The 19,288-nt window shown below is 46.7% G+C and overlaps 1 protein-coding gene across 3 annotated transcripts in view; it reads left to right on the forward strand.

The window, feature by feature from the left end:
* Positions 1–19,288, forward strand: part of LOC140455401 (complement C3-like) — a 95,258-nt gene that overhangs the window by 60,453 nt on the left and 15,517 nt on the right. For all 3 annotated transcript variants that reach the window (XM_072550217.1, XM_072550218.1, XM_072550219.1), the window contains 4 exons: positions 5,434–5,583; positions 9,919–10,048; positions 13,027–13,108; positions 15,950–15,996. In XM_072550217.1, the coding sequence (XP_072406318.1) occupies positions 5,434–5,583; positions 9,919–10,048; positions 13,027–13,108; positions 15,950–15,996 (409 nt within the window). The remainder of the gene's footprint in view (positions 1–5,433; positions 5,584–9,918; positions 10,049–13,026; positions 13,109–15,949; positions 15,997–19,288) is intronic.

Consider the following 19,288-nt stretch of genomic DNA (forward strand, 5'->3'; position numbering starts at 1 on the left):
GGTTCTGGACTCCGCCACCCCCGGGAAAAGACCCTTGGCTATTCACCTTCTCATGATTTTATAAACCTCTTTAAGGTCACCCCTCCCTCTCTGACACTCCAGAGAAAATAGCCCCAGCCCCACTCAGCCTCTCCCTATGGCTGAAACCCTCCAGTCCTGGCAACGTCCTTGTAAATATTTTCTGCGCCTTCTCAAGTTTAACAACGTCCTTCCTGTAGAAGGGTGACCAGAATTGAACGCAGTATTCCAAAAGTGGCCTAACCAATGTACTGTACTGCCATGGCATGGCATCCCAAGTCTTGTACTCAAATTTTCTGACCAATTAAGGCAAGTGAACCAATCACGTTCTTCACCATCCTGTCTCCATGTGACTCCACTTTCAAGGAGCTATGAACCTGCACTCCAAGGTCGCTTTGTTCAGCAACACTTCCTAGGACTTTACCAAAAGTCTTGCCCTGGTTTGCCCTTCCCAAAATGCAGCACTTCACATTGGTCTAACTTTAACTCTGTTCCTATCCCCACAGCTGCTGCCAGACATAATGAGGATTTCCAGCATTTTGTGCTTTTGTTTCCTCATTATGATTTTTTTTTACTGTCTTTGGTACTTTTTATATTGGAGCTTTTCAGGGAGCAAGAGGCTAAAAGACACATTGACGTTCCTTCCAGTTTTACAATCATTATTGTTCTGGATATAAGGCTGCAAGACGTAGGAGCAGAAGTGGACCATTCGGCCTATTGAATCTGTTCTGCCACTCAATGAGACCATGCCTCTGAGCTGATAATCCTCAACCAGTTTGAAGGTCATGGTCTGAAAAAGCAGGTGCTGCCTTACCTGCTGGATATTTCCAGCATCATCTGTTTGTTTTTTTTTAATATACCAGAGTAATTTGATTTTGCACTGGACACAAAACTTCAGAAAAGAACTGCCAATGTGTATTCACAAAGTGACACTTCAAAGCCTCACCCTGTAGTAGATGCATTTACATGGTCATTGTGTAGACATATGGATGATAATGGAATAGTGTAGGATTGATGGCCTTCACATTGGTTTATTGCAACAGTTAGGGCCAAAAGGCCTGTACTGCGTTGTAATGTTTTATGTTTATTTGTGTTCTAACCCATAGCCCTGGATTCTCTGGCTGATTTCACAATCTGTCTCAGCCTTTAACATGCTGAAAGACCAAGCTTCAACAGCCCTTTGCGGTCAATAATTCGACAGATTCACTCTTCTCTGAGAAAGAAATTCCTCCTCATCTCTGTCTTAACTGGGCATCTCCTTATTCTGAGATAGTGTCCTCTGGTCCCTGGCTCTCCCTCAAAGGGAAACAACCTCTCTGAGACTCCCCTGCCAAACCCACTAAGAGCCTTATCCATTTCAATGAAGGTCTCCTCTCATTCTTCTCAATTCCATTGAGTTCGAGCTTAACCTACTCAATCTGTCCTCATCGGAAAATCCCTCCATACCTGGGATCGACCTAGTCCGAATTCTCTGACCTCCCTCCAAGGCCAGTGTAGCCTTCCTTAGATATTGGGACGCAAGACTGTCCACAGATCTCTGACCACAGCTTGAGTTCCTCGATCTGAATTCTTTTCTCTCCTTGTCCAGCCCCTTCCCACTCGCATCTGTGATTTTTCAATGTCAGTTTTGGAATGTCCAGTTCGCAGGCTCCAGCCGCCTCCTCTATCCCATGGACGTGCAACCCCTTTACCCGTCCACCCCCCCACCAAGATGATTAGATTAGATTAGATTAGATTACTTACAGTGTGGAAACAGGCCCTTCGGCCCAACAAGTCCACACCGCGCCCGCCGAAGCGCAACCCACCCATACCCCTACATCTACCCCTTACCTAACACTACGGGCAATTTAGCATGGCCAATTCACCTGACCAGCACATCTTTGGAGTGTGGGAGGAAACCAGAGCACCCGCAGGAAACCCACGCAGACACGGGGAGAACGTGCAAACTCCACACAGAGAGTCGCCTGAGGCGAGATGGTCTCAGGGCTCTCCACTTCTTCCTGGAGCACAATCCTGAACCGTCCCCACCCCCACTGCCCTCCTCTGCTTGGCCAGGCTTGTCCTCACCCTTAGCAGCTTCACTTTTAACTCCTCTCCCTTTCTTCAGGTCAGAGGGCTGGCTGTGGGTACCTGCACATATCCCAGTTATACCTGTCTCTTTGTGGGGTCCATGGAACATTCCTTGTTCCAGTCCTATTTTGGCCCCACCCACTACTCTTCCTCTGGTCTATTGATGACACCATTGGTTCTGCTTCCCTGTCTCGTCTGGAATGGAAAAGTTCATCGATTCCACTTCCAGTTGCCAGCCTGCCCTCACTTTCCCCAGGTCCATCTCTGGCTCCTCCCTTCCCTTCCTCGACATCTCGGTTTCCATCTCTGGGGATAGACTGGCCACTAATATACACGACAAACCCATCTACTCCCACAGCTACCTTAAGTATACGTCCTCACAGCCCACTTCCTGTAAACATTCTCTTCCATTCTCTCAGTTCTTCCAGGTGTTCTGATGGTGCCAAATCAGACAAGGGAGGCTCTGAAATGTCCTCAACAGAGGATTCCCCAATACCGTGGTTGACAGGACCCTCAGCCAGACCTGATCCATCACCCACATTTTGACCCTCGCTGCCCCCTCCCTTCCCTCCCACAACAGCGATGGGGTTTTCCCTTGTCCTTCCCCACCATCCCACCAGCATCCACATCCAGAGGATCATCAGCCACCATTTCCACTAGCTCCAGCGAGATGTCACCACCAGACACGCAATTGTCTCCCCCAATGGCCCCCCCCCACACTCCCCTCCCCCCTCCCCCCCTCCCCTCCACACACTGTCATCCTTCCCACAAGGGGCTGTTCCCTCTGGAACACCTTGTGCTACTCCGCCTTCACTCTGAGCACCTCCCCCACAGCACCTTCCCTTGCACCTGTAAGGTGTAATACCGGCCCCTTTCACTTCCTCCCTCCTCAGTGTTCAAGGCCCCAAAAACGCCTTCCAGGTGAAGCGGCACATTACCCGCACTTTCCGCAATTTATTCAACAGCGCTCGCTGCTCCCAATGTGGTCTCCTCTACATTGGGGTGATGAAGCATCGACTGGGCGACTGCTTCACGGAACATCTCCGTTCTGCCCGCAAACAAAGACCCTGAGCTTCCAGTTTCCGACCCTTCAACACACCACCCTGTTCCCTGGACCAACATCTCTGTCTCAGGTTTGCTGTGGTGCTCCAGCTCAGCTCAGCTGGATGGATGGCACCTCACGTTCTGCTTGGGGACACTGCAGCCTCAATACTGAATTCAAACTTTTAAGGCCTGAACATCATCCCCCATCCCCTTCCTCCAAGCCCCACACACCAGGCCCTGCCACTGCCACAAAGGACCCATTGTCTCCATTAGCAGCTGTAGAGTCTCCCAGAATCTTCTGCAACTTCAGGGAGTGAAACCTATTTTTCTGCAAAATGTCCTCATAATTTCATCCTCTGAGCCCAGCCCTTGACATTTACACTGAAAAAGTCCAACTAGTTGTCACAGTAAGAACAAAGCAATAATGTAAAATTTGACCATTACTTGCAATCGTAGAGTCATACAGCATGGAAACAGACCCTCCGGTCTGACCAGTCCAAGCTGATCATTTTCCTCTTCCCTCCTGCAACAGCTTGGACTGGTCAGACTGGATGGTCTGTTTCCACGCTGTAACTCTATGATTGCAAGTAATGACCTTTACCTCTTCCTCTGTCTGCCTAACTGCTGTTCTGTCTCTCTCTCTATCTCTCTATCTCTCTCTCTCTCTCCGGGCTTCACCTCCACCTATCGTTCACTCTTCCTCTGTAGTGATTGTAGCAGGGCCAACCAGGTGGACCTCATACAATATGAGTTCCCTGACTGGGGCTGTCAGTCTGGTCCAGTCAGGGAGCCCTGGCTGACAGATATAAACAGGGGTGTCAGAGGTTCTGTTCACTCTGAGAACTGGCTCCGTGGGAGCTGGATCAGTGTCAAAGACTCTCCACATATAAATAAGGATGATGGGACCCTTGGTGATGACCCCTTTGCCTCTGTGAAGTTATGTCATCTCCCCTCCTCACGCCCCTTCTCTAGCATCAATCGCATTTTTCTCTGTGTTTGTCAGTTCTGGAGAAGGGTCACTGACCTGAAACATTAACTCTGCTTTCTCTCTCCCAACATATGCTGCCAGATCTACTGAGTTTTCCCAGCGATTTCTCTATTTTGTTTGTGACCTGACCAATGCCTTGTACAGTTTTAAAAAGATGTCCCTGATTTGATACTCCATTCCCATTGAGGTGAAGGCCAGGATGCAAACAGATGTTTATAAACTCATGAGGTATATATAATGTAAATAGTATGGTGCTTTTCCCTAAGGTGGGGGATTTGAAGACCAGCGGGCTTTTTTTAAGGTAAGAGGTGAAAGATTTAAAAAAAGGACATGAGTGGCAACTTTTTCACACTGAGTGGTTCGTGTTTAGAATGAACATCCAGAGGAAATGGTGGACAGGGGACAGTTACAATATTTAAAAGACTGTGAGATAAGTACATGAATAGGAAAGGTTTGGAAGGGTATGGGCCAAATGCAGGCAGGTTGTGGCAGAAGAAGATGCTGTGGGGCTGGGGGGAGGTGCTTAGAGTGAAGGAGGGTCAGAGGGAGTGGTCCTTTGCAGGAAGGCTGAGTTGAGAGGGGGGGAGGAATGTTATGTGTGGGAGAGGGAATTCTGCGTCTGTTGGTGGCGTACTGCTGAAGCTGGTGGGACTGGTGGCCGATGGTCCTCTGGATGTGGGATGGTAGGTAAGGACAAGGGGGACCTTATCGCTGTTGCTGGAGGGAAGAGGAACATGATCAGCTTGGACTGGTTGGACTGGAGGGTCTGTTTCCATCCTGTATAACTCCACGATTGCAAGTAATGATCAAATTTTACATTACTTCTTTGCTCTTAATTTGACAACTCGTTGGACTTATTCAGTGTAAACGTCAAGGGCTGGGCTCAGAGGGTGAAATTATGAGGACATCTTTGCAGAGAAATAGGTTTCACTCCCTGAAGTTGCAGAAGGTCGATTGTTGATCTGATCCACAGGTTCAAAACGGTCAAAGGATTTGCAATCATCGAGCTGAAATTCACCAGGGTGTTAGTATTCTATTGATGACGAACATTATCCTTCTCAGTGGCTAATACATTACCAAATATTCTGTCCTCTGCCAAGATTGAGGCAATGTCTCATATATCCAAGTCCTAATTGTGATAATATATTTAAAACGTGCTGTGGTCCTAGTGCATTCCTGTGAGGGACAGGCTTCATACTGAAAGCCAGCCATCCAGCATCACCCTAAGTTTTGTCTCCGAGTTAATTTCATACCTACAGGATCTCTTCCAGCTCGCTGTCTCTTCAGGCTCACTGTCTGACTGTGATTTACAGTTTCAGGTCAATTCAGCATTGCTCCCGCACCAGGAAGGTTACGGATTGGAGCTATCAATTTGGTCTGACAATCCAGCCGAGGTCTTTGTGCATGCGGTAGATCCCAGACTTAAACGATTACACACCCAGGACATTATCACCATGAGGAAGGTAACGTTGCATTGCGTAGCATGAGCTTCCACGTATTCTTTTGAAGTTTGAAGTTAATCCGTGCTGTGAAATGTCGTTAAACTACTGACAGTACAGAACTGAGCATGGAAAGGTAAACCACTCCCTGTCACAAAGAGATTGGATGGAATGGGAGAAATAAGACGCGCTGCACTTTCTGTTTCATTTGCTCTGCTCTGAGAGATGGGCACAGCCTGGCAATTTGTTGCCCATCCCTCATTGCCTGTCAAGTGCAGTGCCTTGCTAAACCATTTCAGACTGCAGTTCGGAGTCAATCATGTTGCTGTGGATATGGATTCATGTGTAAAGACAGATCAGTCTAAGATGGTAGTGAGTTTGCCAGATCGTATGTTATGAGAACAATTGACATCACTAAAATGATGCATTAGACTATAAGATGGAGGAGTAGAATTAGGCCAATAGGCTCATTGAGTAAGGGGTGGGGGGGAGGGGTGCAAGGGTTAGACCTTAAGGCCGTAAGACATCGACGCAGAAATTAGGCCTTTCTGCCCATTGACTTGGCTCTGCCATTCAATATTTCTCAACTCCATCTTCTACCCATAACTTATCACCCATGGTTGAATGGCGGAGCCAACTCACTGGGCTGAATGACCTAATTTCTGCTCCTATGTCTTATGGTTTTATGGCAAAAGTGAGGACTGCAGATGCTGGCCCTTGATCCCTTTACTAATCAAGAACCTATGTCTCTCTCTCTCTCTTAATGACCTGGTGTCGAAAACCTTCTGCTACAGCCTTCTGTGACAATGAGTTCCACAGTTTCACCACCAGAAATTTCTCCTCATCCCAGTTCTAAATGGTTGAGCCTTCACTCTGAGGCAGGAGTTTAAATTCCATCAGTTACCTGGTGTGGGGTTTGAAATGCAGTCAGTAAATCATTACATTGGGTTTGGGGATGAGCAGGCCAGTCGCAAAGCCACTGCACTGCGATCTCCCCCTTCACTGGAGACTTTACTCCTTATACACAGAGTAACATCTTGCCCCTTAAGATTGTGTTGCACATTTTCACTGGACTGATTCCTGGGGTGAGATCATTGACCTAGAAGGAGCGTAGAACATAGAACAGAACAGCACAGTATAGGCCCTTCGATCCTCGATGTTGTGCTGGCCCTTTATCCTACTCTAAATCAGGTTGAGAAGATGCGGTGCATAATCTCCAGAATTCAGAAGATCAGAAGGGGTCTGTAAAGTTCTTAAGGCGTTTAACAGGGGAGGTGCTGGAGATATTTTAACCCCTGCCATCGGTGACTGTTGGACAGAGGGTCATTGCTTCTGAATAAGAGCCCAGCCATTTAGGACTGGGGTGAGATGATATTTGGTAACTCAAGTGGTAATGAAACTTGGAAATTCTCTATCATTGGAGAGCTGGGGTGACCCAGTGCTTGAAAATATAAAAATAAGTCACAGGTGAGGTGCCAAAAGACTAGAGGTTGGCTAACGTGGTGCCACTATTTAAGAAAGGTGGTAAGGAAAAGCCAGGGAACCATAGAGCAGTGAGTCTGACATTGGTGGTACGCAAGTTATTGGAGGGAATCCTGAGGGAAAGGATTTGCATGCATCTGAAAAGACGAGGACTGATTAGCGATAGTCAACACGGTTTTGTGTGTGGGAAATCATGTCGCACGAACTTGACTAAGTTTTTTGAAGAAGTAACAAAGAGGATTGATAAGGGCAAAACAGTGGATGTGCCCTACATGGACTTCAGTAAGGTGTTTGACGAGGTTTCGCATGGGAGACTGGTTAGCAAGGTTAGATCTCATGGAATACAGGGAGAACTAGCCATTTGGATACAGAACTGGCTCGAAGGTCGAAGACAGAGGGTGGTGGTGGAAGGTTGTTTTTCAGACTGGAGGCTTGTGACCAGTGGAGTGCCATAAGGATCGGTGCTGGGTCCACTGCTTTTTGTCATTTATATAAATGATTTGGCTGTAAACATAGGAGATATAGTTATCAAGTTTGCAGATGACACCAGAATTGGAGGTGTAGTGGACAACAAAGAAGGTTACCTCAGATTACAACGGGATCTTGATCAGAATTGAGGTTAATGATCAGCTTTGATCCTGTTGAATGCACAGGCAGTCAGGGATCAACGACTTGTTATCGTATTCTTCCATTTTAACACATAGGGTAGTTTTAACATCAGTTATCAGGGCAAAACAACAGATATAAGATCCCTACCCAAGCCCTGCCTGATTCTCTTAAACATATGAAGAAAGATTGACTCAATCGGATTTGTACTGACTGGAATTTAGAAGAATGATGGAGGATCTCAAAGAAACTTATAAAATCCTGATGGGACTGGACAGGCGGGAGGCGGGAAGAATGTTCCCGATGTCAGGGAAGTCCAAGACAAGGGGCCACAGTCTACAAATAAGGGGGAAGCCATTCAGGACTGAGAGGAGAAAGAATTTCTTCACTCAGGGTGCTGTGAACCTGTGGAATTCTGTCCCACAGGACACTGCTGGAGCCAGTTTGTTAGATATATTCAAGAGGGAGCTGGGTGTGGTCCTTGCAGCTAAAGGGGTCAAGGGGTACAGAGAGAAACTGGGAATGGGATACTGAGATTGTGCGATCAGCCATGATCGTATTGAATGGTGGAGCAGGCTCGAAGGGCTGAATGGCCTACTCCAGCACCTACTTTCTAACATCAAAGAGAATGTATACTGGGGAGCACCCCAACCTACATCCATTTTACATTCAGCTTTCCTGAAGTTACATTTAAAAAGGTGAACTCACTATAGTCTTATCAGATCATACAGCCACTCTCCCATTAGGGAGAGATAACCAGTGGTGGCTTAATCTCAGGTTCACCATGCCTCAGGCAAGGGGAGAGATTGAGAAAATGAGGGAACTTCAGCTGGTGCAGGGATTGAACCCATGCTGCTTATATCATGAACTAGCTATCCAGTCAGCTATGGAAACTGACCAACCCAAACCCATTTTGGTTGCTGCCTGTAGCGTCTAATGGTGCTCCATTATCATTCTGAGGTTGAGGTGGAAAAGAGAAATGGAGAAGAGAATCTAAAGATCTCCTCCTGAGATCAATTGGCTCTATTTCCTCACCATCAGTAGTCCCGATTGGCGATGACGAGGCCAACCACATCAATCCAATGGCAATCCGAGGTGGGAAACTCTGCAGTGACGAACACACCGCCTGACTTCCCAAAGCTTGTCCATCATCTTCAGGGCACAGGTCAGGGATGTGATGGAGTCCTCCCCCAGAGGGGTGTGTCTCATTGAGCAAGCCTAAAACCACCCAGGACAAAGCTGCCTTCTTCATGGTCAGCCTTGTACAGCTGGCAGGGAGGTTGAGTATGATGCTGAAAGTGTGTTGCTGGAAAAGCGCAGCAGGTCAGGCAGCATCCAAGGAGCAGGAGAATCGACATTTCGGGCATGACCCCTTCTTCAGGAATGGTTGAGTATGATGGACAAGATGCACTGTGGCAAACCGGTCAACGGTCCTTTGACAGTATTTTGTTAACTTGGGACCTCCGACAACCAGAAGGATGAGGGCGGAAGGCAGTCGGGGGCACCACTACCTGCAAATTCCCCACCAAGCCAGGCCCCATCCTGACTTGGACCTATATTGGCATTGCTTTACAGATGCCACGTTACCATTATGGCATTCCCTTCCTGAAGGCACTGTGTGTTTACCAGCACACTTGGACTATATCAATTTAAACAAGGGGCTCTCTAGAAGGGAAGTTAGGACATATAACATACATCTGCCTATTGCGTGCACTGGTGATGCCTATAATGTCGTGAAAAACAAAACCAAAAGTAGAATAGTTTTGATACGTTCCTGAACCATCCAAAAGCTAATCCATGTTAGTTATAATGGTCATCTTAACTAAACCTACTGAGCACTAAACTAATGGAATCGAGTGAAAAACCATTTTAAAAGCCATAGACTCCATCTGGCTAAAGTTAGTTTAAAAACCACACAACATCAGGTTTATTTGGAAGCACTAGCTTTCAGAGTGCCGCTCCTTCATCAGGTAGCGAGCTGTTGGACTGTGACCTGGTGTTATGTGATTTTTAACTTTGTCTACCCGTGTCCAACACCAGCACCTCCACACCATGGCGAAAAACCGTTGGCGGAGTTTCAAATCTAGAAGTTTGTCAGGTCTTTGCCAAGTTCCTGGAGGGTGGGAGAGGTCAAAAATGGGTCTGGATTTCTGAAGTTGCAACTGTTCCAATCTCTGAACCTTAATGTGCAGAAAGTGATTTGAAGCACGGGTTAGCACGGTCAAAAGCCGAAGCGATGTTGGACTCACGCTCCATTTTCATCCACTCAAGGTCTTTGAAGATTTGCATTCCTACGAAATTGACACATCCTATGGAAGCGGGAAGGATGCTTTAGGTGTCTTCAGTCATTCTAGGCTGCAACCCTTGTCCAATCTAATGCCACCACTACCGGAGCCAGCAGGTAATGTTCGACTGATGACCCGTGCATCAAAACAGCCCTGGTGATATCAAGGTAAAGTTGCCACAGTCTTATCGGACTGCATGCCTGCTCTCTCATTAGGAAGGACGAGAGAAACAACTGGTGGCGTTATCTCCTCAGCTGAGGGTCACCCCGCTTTAGGTGAGGGGTGAGGTTGGGAAGGAGAGTCTTTCATGGTATAGCTGCAGCTGGTGTGGGAACTGAACCCATGCTGTTGGCATCAGGTACCCGCCGTCCCCAAACAGTCCTTCCAGCTGAAACAGAGTTTGCCTGTATCTCCTCCATCCTAGTCAACTGTATCCGGGTGTGGTCTTCTTGACATCGGTGAGAGCAAAATGGACGGTGACTGGGAGGTCAGGCTGGCCCTTACAGACTCAACTGAGATGCTCAACGAAATGTTAACTAAATGAACGTTTTGTTGAGCATCTCAGTTGAGTCTGTAAGGGCCAGCCTGACCTCCCAGTCACCGTCCATTTCAAATCCCCCTTCCCACTTCCTTTCCAACATGACCATCCTTGGCCTCATTGCCAAAATGCATCACAGCGCAAATTGGAGGAACACCTCATCTTCCGCCTGGGTGGCCTACAGCTGGGAGGGCTTAACATTGAGTTCTCCAATTTCAAATAACCTCCCTCCCCATCCCCTGACTCCCTTCCCTTCCACTGCTCTCTGCTACCAACAGGATTCATTCCTCCCATTGACCAACCAGGTCGGACCCTCTACCTGTCTCCACCTACACCATCCTCACCACCCTGTCCCCTCCCCACCCAAAACCCTCCCCCCACCACCCCTTTATCTGCATCCCCATCCTTAGTCCTGAAGAAGGGTTATACCCAAAATGTTTGGTTGTCCACCTCCCGATGCTGCCTGACTCACTGTGTTCTTCCAGCCTCCTGCCAAGTGAAGGGACATTACAAGTTGGAGAGGCTTTCATGGTTACCTCAGTGGGTGTGGGAATTGAACCCACATCGTTGGCATCACATACCAGCCATCCAAGCGAAGGGACAGTGCAAGTTGGCAATACGTTGCAATATTTGGTGAAACGCTGGGACATAAGCGTTTTCTAAAACAACGGTTGCAGAGGGGAAAACGAAAATCCTGTGGATGGTCGAAAACAGAAAGGAGTGCGAAACAACAAGAGTCTGGAAAAGAGCAGTTACCTGGGCAATATCTTTGCAGAGGTTATAAAGTCATAGGCCTATGTGAATTGCTAACAAGCCTGGAGTTATCCCTCGTAATTACAGCCAAGGTCAGGGTAGACAGTGGAGATGGAGATGAAAGAACAATCCTTGACAGGGCAGGAGACAGCAAGGATGATATGACAAAAGGGGTGATGAGGACGCAAGGGAAAAGGAGAGAGCAATTCCTCCGCCTCCCAATTCCCCTCCCACACGATTGATTATGCCCTCCACCGCATTTCATCCACATCACACACCTCTGCCCTTGAACCCCACCCCTCCAACCGCAAGAAGGACAGAACACCCCTGGTCCTCACCTACCACTCCACCAACCTCACCTCTCCCTTACCACCCGACGCCTGGAGGAAGAACGGCTCATCTTCCACTTTGAGACCCTACAACCTCATGGCATTAACAGGGAATTCACCAGTTTCCCCTCCCCCCCCCACCCCCCCCCCCCCCCCCCCGCCCCCCCCACCCACCCCACCTTACCCCAGTTACAACCTTCCAGCTCAGCACAGTCCTCATGGTCTGTCCCACCTGTCCATCTTCCTTCCAACATTTCCGCTCCACCCTCGCCTCCGACCTATCACCTTTACCCCCACCTCCATCCACCTATTGCACTCTCAGCTACCTTCCCCCCAGCCCACACCCCTCCCATTTACCTTTTCACCCCCGAGGCTCCCAGCCTCATTCGTAAAGAGGGGCATTTTACCCGAAACATCGATTTTCCTGCTCCTCAGCTGCTGCCCGATGTGCTCACGTGGAACTGTGTCAGGGAGCAAAGACAGTGAAGTCAGACTGTGAAGGAACTTGAGAGACAGGCAACATTATAATCCAGACCTGGGACATAATACTTGCCCACCCCCCCCCCCCCCCTCCCCTCCCCACCATCAACAGTTGGGTAAACAGCAGCTGCAGCAAAACAAACTTCCACATTAAACAACAGGATTGGTTTCATCTGCTCTGAGGGACTTGAAGCATTAAATCTGATTTCTCTCCACAGATGCTGCCAGACCTGCTGAGCTTTTCCAGCAATTTCTGTATTTGTTTCTGATTTATCTGGATGTGCCAGTGACCCTCACACCACATGGACATATCTACGTGTTGAACACAAAACAAATAGTTCTTTGAAATATTTTTCCTGCCGATTATAGAGTCCAGGCTAATTCCTAATGGGAATTTCACATAATTTTCATAACCGTGCCTGGCATTCAAGTGATTGTAAGTGATAGAACCTTGTAAGCCACTTTTAAAAATGCAAAAGGCAGTCGATAAGTTAAGGCTTGACATATACGTTTGAGTCATATTGACTGGAACTGGTGGCTGGAGAGGTTAAGAATCACAAAGATTGCCTGATATATGGTCTGCGCAACATTTAGTTTCTTCGTCTCATCAAGGATTACTCAAATGATCAACACACATCCATTCATGTTTCCCACTCAAATCCAGTTTGACACACTTACAACTCTTACAGCATAGAAGGAGTGCCTTTCAGCCCATCATACCTTTACTGGCCTGCAGGAACTGCTAACCCCACTATCCCATTCCTCCCCAATTGCTCTGTCCTTTTTGCCCCAATCCAAGCAATTACCTACTGCCTTTTGAAAGTCCTTATTGAATGGCTTTCCACCAACCTCTTGGTCAGATCTTCAGCAGAAGACTTGAGTAAAGCCTGGAATAATAAATGTGATGAACTGCAATCCTGTCCCGAGTTTAAAAATACACCCTTGCTGAAATTCGGTTTCACTGACTTTATCGTTATTTCTCCTGACCGTACAGTTCAAGGCCAACCAAAGGGTCTTCCGTTAAAGAGAAAATGGACATTGGAGTCCATTCCCGGAAGTGGAAGTGGAAATAGCAGGTACGGCAGAAAAACCCTGGCTTCATATTTTAATCAGGCTGTAATTATTTAAGTGTCGAGAACCTTTCCACAGGGCAGAATTTGTGGATATTCCTTGAAAATGTTGGGTTTCAATATCTGTGGTGTGTGGCCATATCTTGAGGAGCCAACAATGAATTTCATTCGCAGGATCCTGACAGTGTGGAAGCAGGCCATTCAGCCCATCTAGCCCACAATGACCTTCCAAAGAGCATCCCATCCAGACCCACCCCATCCCCGTAACCTTGCATTTCCCATGGCTAATCCTAACTGGCACATTTTTGGACTGTGGGAGGTAACCCACGCAGATACAGGGGAATGTACAAAATCCACACAGGCGGTCACCCAAGGGTGGAATCGAACCTGGGTCCCTGTGAACTAATCACTACAGTGCTAACCACTGAACCACCATGCCGTACCATAGGCAGCAATTCACAGACAGCAAAGAGATTTGCAACATCATGAGGCTGTGAACAGTGTCACATCAACACAAATCATTCTTCAGGTTTTTCTGTTGCCATAACCTGGGCGGAATATCTCTGCAATCATCAGAGAAATGTAAGTCGGTCTGTTCTTAATAATTATTTGGTGGGATCTGGTGACCTGCAGCTGAGTTGAGCAGAATTCCCAGAATAATGTTTTCAATGGAGATATAACTTTGACATCTAATCCCTTAGAAGCCAACCAACATTTACTAGATCAGATTACCTACAATGGGGAAACAGGCCATTTGGCCCAACATGTCCACACTGACCGTCTGAGACGAAACCCAACCAGACCAATTTCCCAACATTTATCCCTGACTAATGCACCTAACACTATGGGCAACTTAGCATGACCAATTCACCTGACCTGCATAAAGGAACCAGAGGAAACCCACGCAGACATGGGGCGAATGTGCAAACTTCGCACGGATAGCTGCCAAAGGTGGGAATCGACTCTGGGTCCCTGGCGCTGTGAGACAGCAGTGCTAACAACTGAGCCACTGTGCCACCCTTTCATCCCTCGATGGCTTTCAGAGCAGTTGCTACCATATGCAATGGGAAAGTTGTGAGCCTTTGGAACTCCTTGTCTCAGAGCTATGGGGGCAAAGTCCTTGTGTGTGCTAAAGGCTAAGATGCATCGATTCTTAATCAGTCGGGGAATGGGGAAAAGGCAGGGGAGTGGACATGAGGAGTGTCGATGAGCCATGACCCTACTGTATAGTGGTATAGGCTAGACAGGCCTACTCCTGTTCCTATTTCTTGTGGTCTTATTGTCTTATAAATGACAGTGGAATTCAATCCAGAAATTACATTAGGATGCTCCAGGGCAGATATCTCATCCAGTTCCGATTAGTTGTTACTTGGTAATTGAGTAGCATGCATGCTACTACCTGCCTCAGTTCAGACCAGACGTGAATATCTGCTGATATTGGATACATCGTGAATGGAACAGTTTTATTCATAAAACGTCCTTATCTATATTTCCAGGTACTAAAACAGTTCTGCATAGTCTTTGTGTTTCAAGAAAAGCAGCCATTAGGATTTGACATTACAGTTGCAAAAACCGAAGGCATGTACCACTCAGGCAAGGCATTACTTACATGCATCTGAGGAAATGAGAGGGTTCGATAACTGAACAGACCCTTATTATACTTCAGCGGAAAGACCTCAGACCGTGGTCTTTCCTCACTGCGTCTTGGCGGCACCTGCCTCAAGCTTTTTTTAAAATTTCAAAGCATACTTCACTCATGAAAAATATCTTCATGCATGTAGGCAGCATAGTGGCTCAGTGGTAAGCACTGCTGCCTCACAGTGCCATGGACCCGGGTTCCATTCCAGCCTCAGGTGGCTGTCTGTGTCGGGATTGCACATTCTCCCTGTGTCTGCATGGGTTTCCTTTGGGTGCCTGATGAAGGGCTTTTGCCCGAAACGTCGATTTTCCTGCTCCTCGGATGCTGCCACTCTGATCTAAACTCTGGTTTCCAGCATCTGTAGTCCTCACTTTTGCCTTTCCTTTGGGTGCTCCTGTTTCCTTCCACAATTCAAAGATGTGCAGGTCAGGGTGAATTGGCCATGTCAACTTGTTCGGGGCTGTGTGGGTTAGGTGCATGTGTCAGGGGGTAAATATAGGATAAACGGGTAGGGTAATGGGTCTGGGTGGGTTAATCTTCAGAGGGTTGGTGTGAACTTGTTGGGATGACAGGCCTGTTTCCATACTGTAGGGATTCTATCTATGATATACACACAGTCACAAATGCAATTCGGTTCTGTACAGTAGCATATCAAAGAAGCAAACAAACATTGGAGTTTGACTCTATCCAAACTAAAGGCATCTTACTTGAACCAAACTATATTTGCATGCATTTGAGGGACCCCCATGCTTTAGTGGAGGGCAGACAGTTGATGAAGCAGTTGGAGATGGTCTTGCTCTGAATATTTCTCTGAGGAAATCCTGTCTACAGATCCTTAGGTTGTGAAGATATCAATTATCTGGATTTTGCACCATTTACCATGTCGGCTTGCGGAGAGGCAGTTTAATTCAGAGGCCAGTTCACTCCAGGAGAATCTTGCTTCCTCCTTTCATTATTTTGGCTGGAGAAACAGTGGAAATACATAATAAGCCACTCTCCCAAAGTATTGTTAGCATTCCTCTGAAATTAAAACTATGACCACAAGATCCTGCAGAATGCATATACCTGTCATAACACATCGAAGCCACAGCCAACATGACCCAGACTCATTCTCTTTCTCTGCATTTGATATTCGACATAACACCTCAACCCGTGAAGCCAAGAAAGATAGTACACAATCCATTAAAGATTCTCCTTTTCTCTTGCAGCTTAACATCTGATAAACCTCCTGCCGATTCCCAGAAGGTACATGATGGTGAGCAAATGGAATTGTAATGGTTACGTTCATGATGTGATTTGTCCTGTCAAATTGAAAGTAATGACAGTATTTGCATTGTGGTGAGCAGATCTTGAGAAAATTGGGAGTTTGTTATGAAGTTCACCCAGTTGCTGGAGTGCATCTTTACTTTCATGATCCGGTGTAGGATGGGATCATCATTGACCCAGAGTCCATTTGACATCATTTTGGGTTTCACAGAGTTTTTGCTTTTTCTAAAATTGAATGGAGCGTACACGGGTAATCCTTGCATTGTCCATGTTCTTCCACATTGCTTCAAAGCATGACGTGTAACTGCATTTGCCATGACTTTGGCAAATAATCCTTCCCCTCTCTTGCCCTACCACCATACCAAAACCCCAGCATCGCATTCACTCTTACGCACAAGAATTCTGAGAGGCATGGCATTCTAACCAGAACTCCATCAAGAAGCACATTGATTTAGATCCCATCTACCTCCCTTTGAAAAAAAACCTGAAATGACATCACCCATGTTAAAAAAAACCCAAGACCCATACCAAGAGGTGGGACATACCACAAGCATTTCACTGGAGACGATCACTGATGATGTTACTTAGTATGGTGACGAAACATCTGAAAATAAACCTTCAAGCTCAGCGAGTTAACTTACATATTTATCCTCAACTTGAGCTACAAACCTTCTCAAAAATCACTAACCCTTGATCTATTAAAGATTTGTGGAGTGTTTAGATAGTTTAAAACTTCAATAGCTTTGGCAAATTGAATTAAGGAGAATCCAAAGGGTTTTTACAAATATATTAAGGACGAAAGGGTAACTAGGGAGAGAATGGGGCCCCTCAAAGATCAGCAAGGTGGCCTTTGTGTGGAGCCACAGAAAATGGGGGAGATACTAAATTAATATTTTGCATCAGTATTTACTGTGGAAAAGGATATGGAAGATATAGACTGTAGAGAAATAGATGGTGACATCTTGCAAAACATCCAGATTACAGAGGAGGAAGTGCTGGATGTCTTGAAACTGGCAAAGGTAGATAAATCCCCAGGACCTGATCAGGTGTACCCGAGAACTCTGTGGGAAGCTAGAGAAGTGATTGCTGGGCCTCTTGCTGAGATATTTGTATCATCGATAGTCACAAGTGAGTTGCCGGAAGACTGGAGGTTGGCAAATGTGGTGCCACTGTTTAAGAAAGACAAGCCAGGGAACTATAGACCAGTGAGCCTGACCTCAGTGATGGGCAAGTTGTCAGAGGGAATCCTGAGGAACAGGATGTACATGTATCTGGAAAGGCAAGGACTCATTCGGGATAGTCGACATGGCTTTGTGTGTGGGAAATCATGTCTCACAAACTTGATTGAGGTTTTTGAAGATGTAGCAAAGAGGATTGATGAGGGCAGAGCAGTCGATGTGATCTAAATGGACTTCAGTAAGGCTCCTCATGGGAGACTGATTAGCAAAGTTAGATCTCATAGAATACAGGGAGAACTAGCCATTTGGATACAGAACTGGCTCAAAGGTGGAAGACAGAGGGTGGTGGTGGAGGGGTTGATTTTCAGAATGGAGGCCTGTGACCAGTGGAGTGCCACAAGGTTCGGGGCTGGGTCCTCTACTTTTTGTCATTTACATAAATGATTTGGATGTGAGCATAAGAGGTACAGTTAGTAAGTTTGCAGATGACACCAAAATTGGAGGTGCAGTGGACAGTGAAGAGGGTTACCTCAGATTACAACAGGATCTGGACCAGATGGGCCAATGGGCTGAGAAGTGGCAGATGGAGTTTAATTCAGATAAATGTGAGGTGCTGCATTTTGGGAAAGCTAATTTTAGTAGGACTTATACACTTAATGGTAAGGTCCTAGGGAGTGTTGCTGAACAAAGAGACCTTGGAGTGCAGGTTCGTAGCTCCTTGAAAGTAGAGTCGCAGGTAGATAGGATAGTGAAGAAGGCATTTGGTATGCTTTCCTTTATTGGTCAGAGTATTGAGTATAGAAGGTGGGAGGTCATGTTGTGGCTGTATTGGACATTGGTTAAGCCACTGTTGGAATATTGCATGCAATTCTGGTCTCCTTCCTATCGGAAGGATGTTGTGAAACTTGAAAGGGTTCAGAAAAGATTTACAAGGATGTTGCCAGGGTTGGAAGGTTTGAGCTATAGGGAGAGGCTGAACAGGCTGGGGCTGTTTTCCCTGGAGTGTCGAGGCTGGGGGGTGACCTTATAAAGGTTTACAAACTTATGAGGGGCTTGGATAGGATAAATAGACAAAGTCTTTTCCCTGCGGTCGGGGAGTCCAGAACTAGAGGAGGTGGTTTCCAAAGCCACGTGCACGGAACCAACAATGCACAAATGGCGCAAAATGTTTAGGGCTGTTCTTCAAAAGTTCAGCAAAAACGTTTCCCGATCTTTTACTAAATGCCCCGATATTTATGGAACCCAAGTTCCCATATGCTCTGATGAAGGGTCATTTGATCCAAACTGTCAGCCTAGCTATTATCCCCCAGTGGCTGAGTGGTTAGCACTGCTGCCTCATAGCGCCTGGGACTTGGGTTTGATTCCAGCCTCGGGTGACTGCCTGTGTGGACTTTGTACATTCTCCACGTTGTCTGTGTGGGTTTCCTCTGGTTTCCTCCCATAATCAAAAGGTTAGGTGAATTGGTCATGCTAAATTGCCCTGTAGTGTTCAGGGATGTGTAGGTTAGGTGCATCACCTATGGTAAAAGTAGAATCATAGAGTAGGGAAATGGGTCTGGTTGGGTTGCTTTTCAGAAGATTGGTATGGAGTTGTCGGGCTGAATGGCCTGTTCCCACACTGTCGGGGTTCTATGCTGCCAGACCTGTTGAGTGCTTTCAGCAGTTTCTGTTTTTGTTTCTCATATGTTTAATTTTCTGCTCCATCAGTGTATCATCCAGCTTAAAATATAATGGGCATAAGCTCCCCACTTGTCTTCTGCATGCCCTCTTTCAAACTGTTCAATTAAGTCATAGTGTCATAGAGTTATGCAGCACTGAATCAGATCCTTTGGTCAACTCCTCTGTGCTGATCAGATATCTGAAACTGATTTTGTCCCATTTGCCAGCGCATGGCCCAAATCCCTCTAAACCCTTCCTATTCATATACCCGTCCAGATGCTTTTAAAATGTTGTATTTGTACCAGCCTCCTTCACTTCCTCTGACAATTCATTCCATACACGTACCCCCTTCTGCGTGAAAAAAGTTGCCTCTCAGGTCCCTTTTCTCCCACCTTAAACCCATGCCCTCTATTAATGAACCAAAGAGGTTTGCACGCAAAACCC

The sequence above is a fragment of the Chiloscyllium punctatum genome, chromosome 30 (assembly GCF_047496795.1).
Source record: "Chiloscyllium punctatum isolate Juve2018m chromosome 30, sChiPun1.3, whole genome shotgun sequence".
NCBI lineage: Eukaryota > Metazoa > Chordata > Chondrichthyes > Orectolobiformes > Hemiscylliidae > Chiloscyllium > Chiloscyllium punctatum.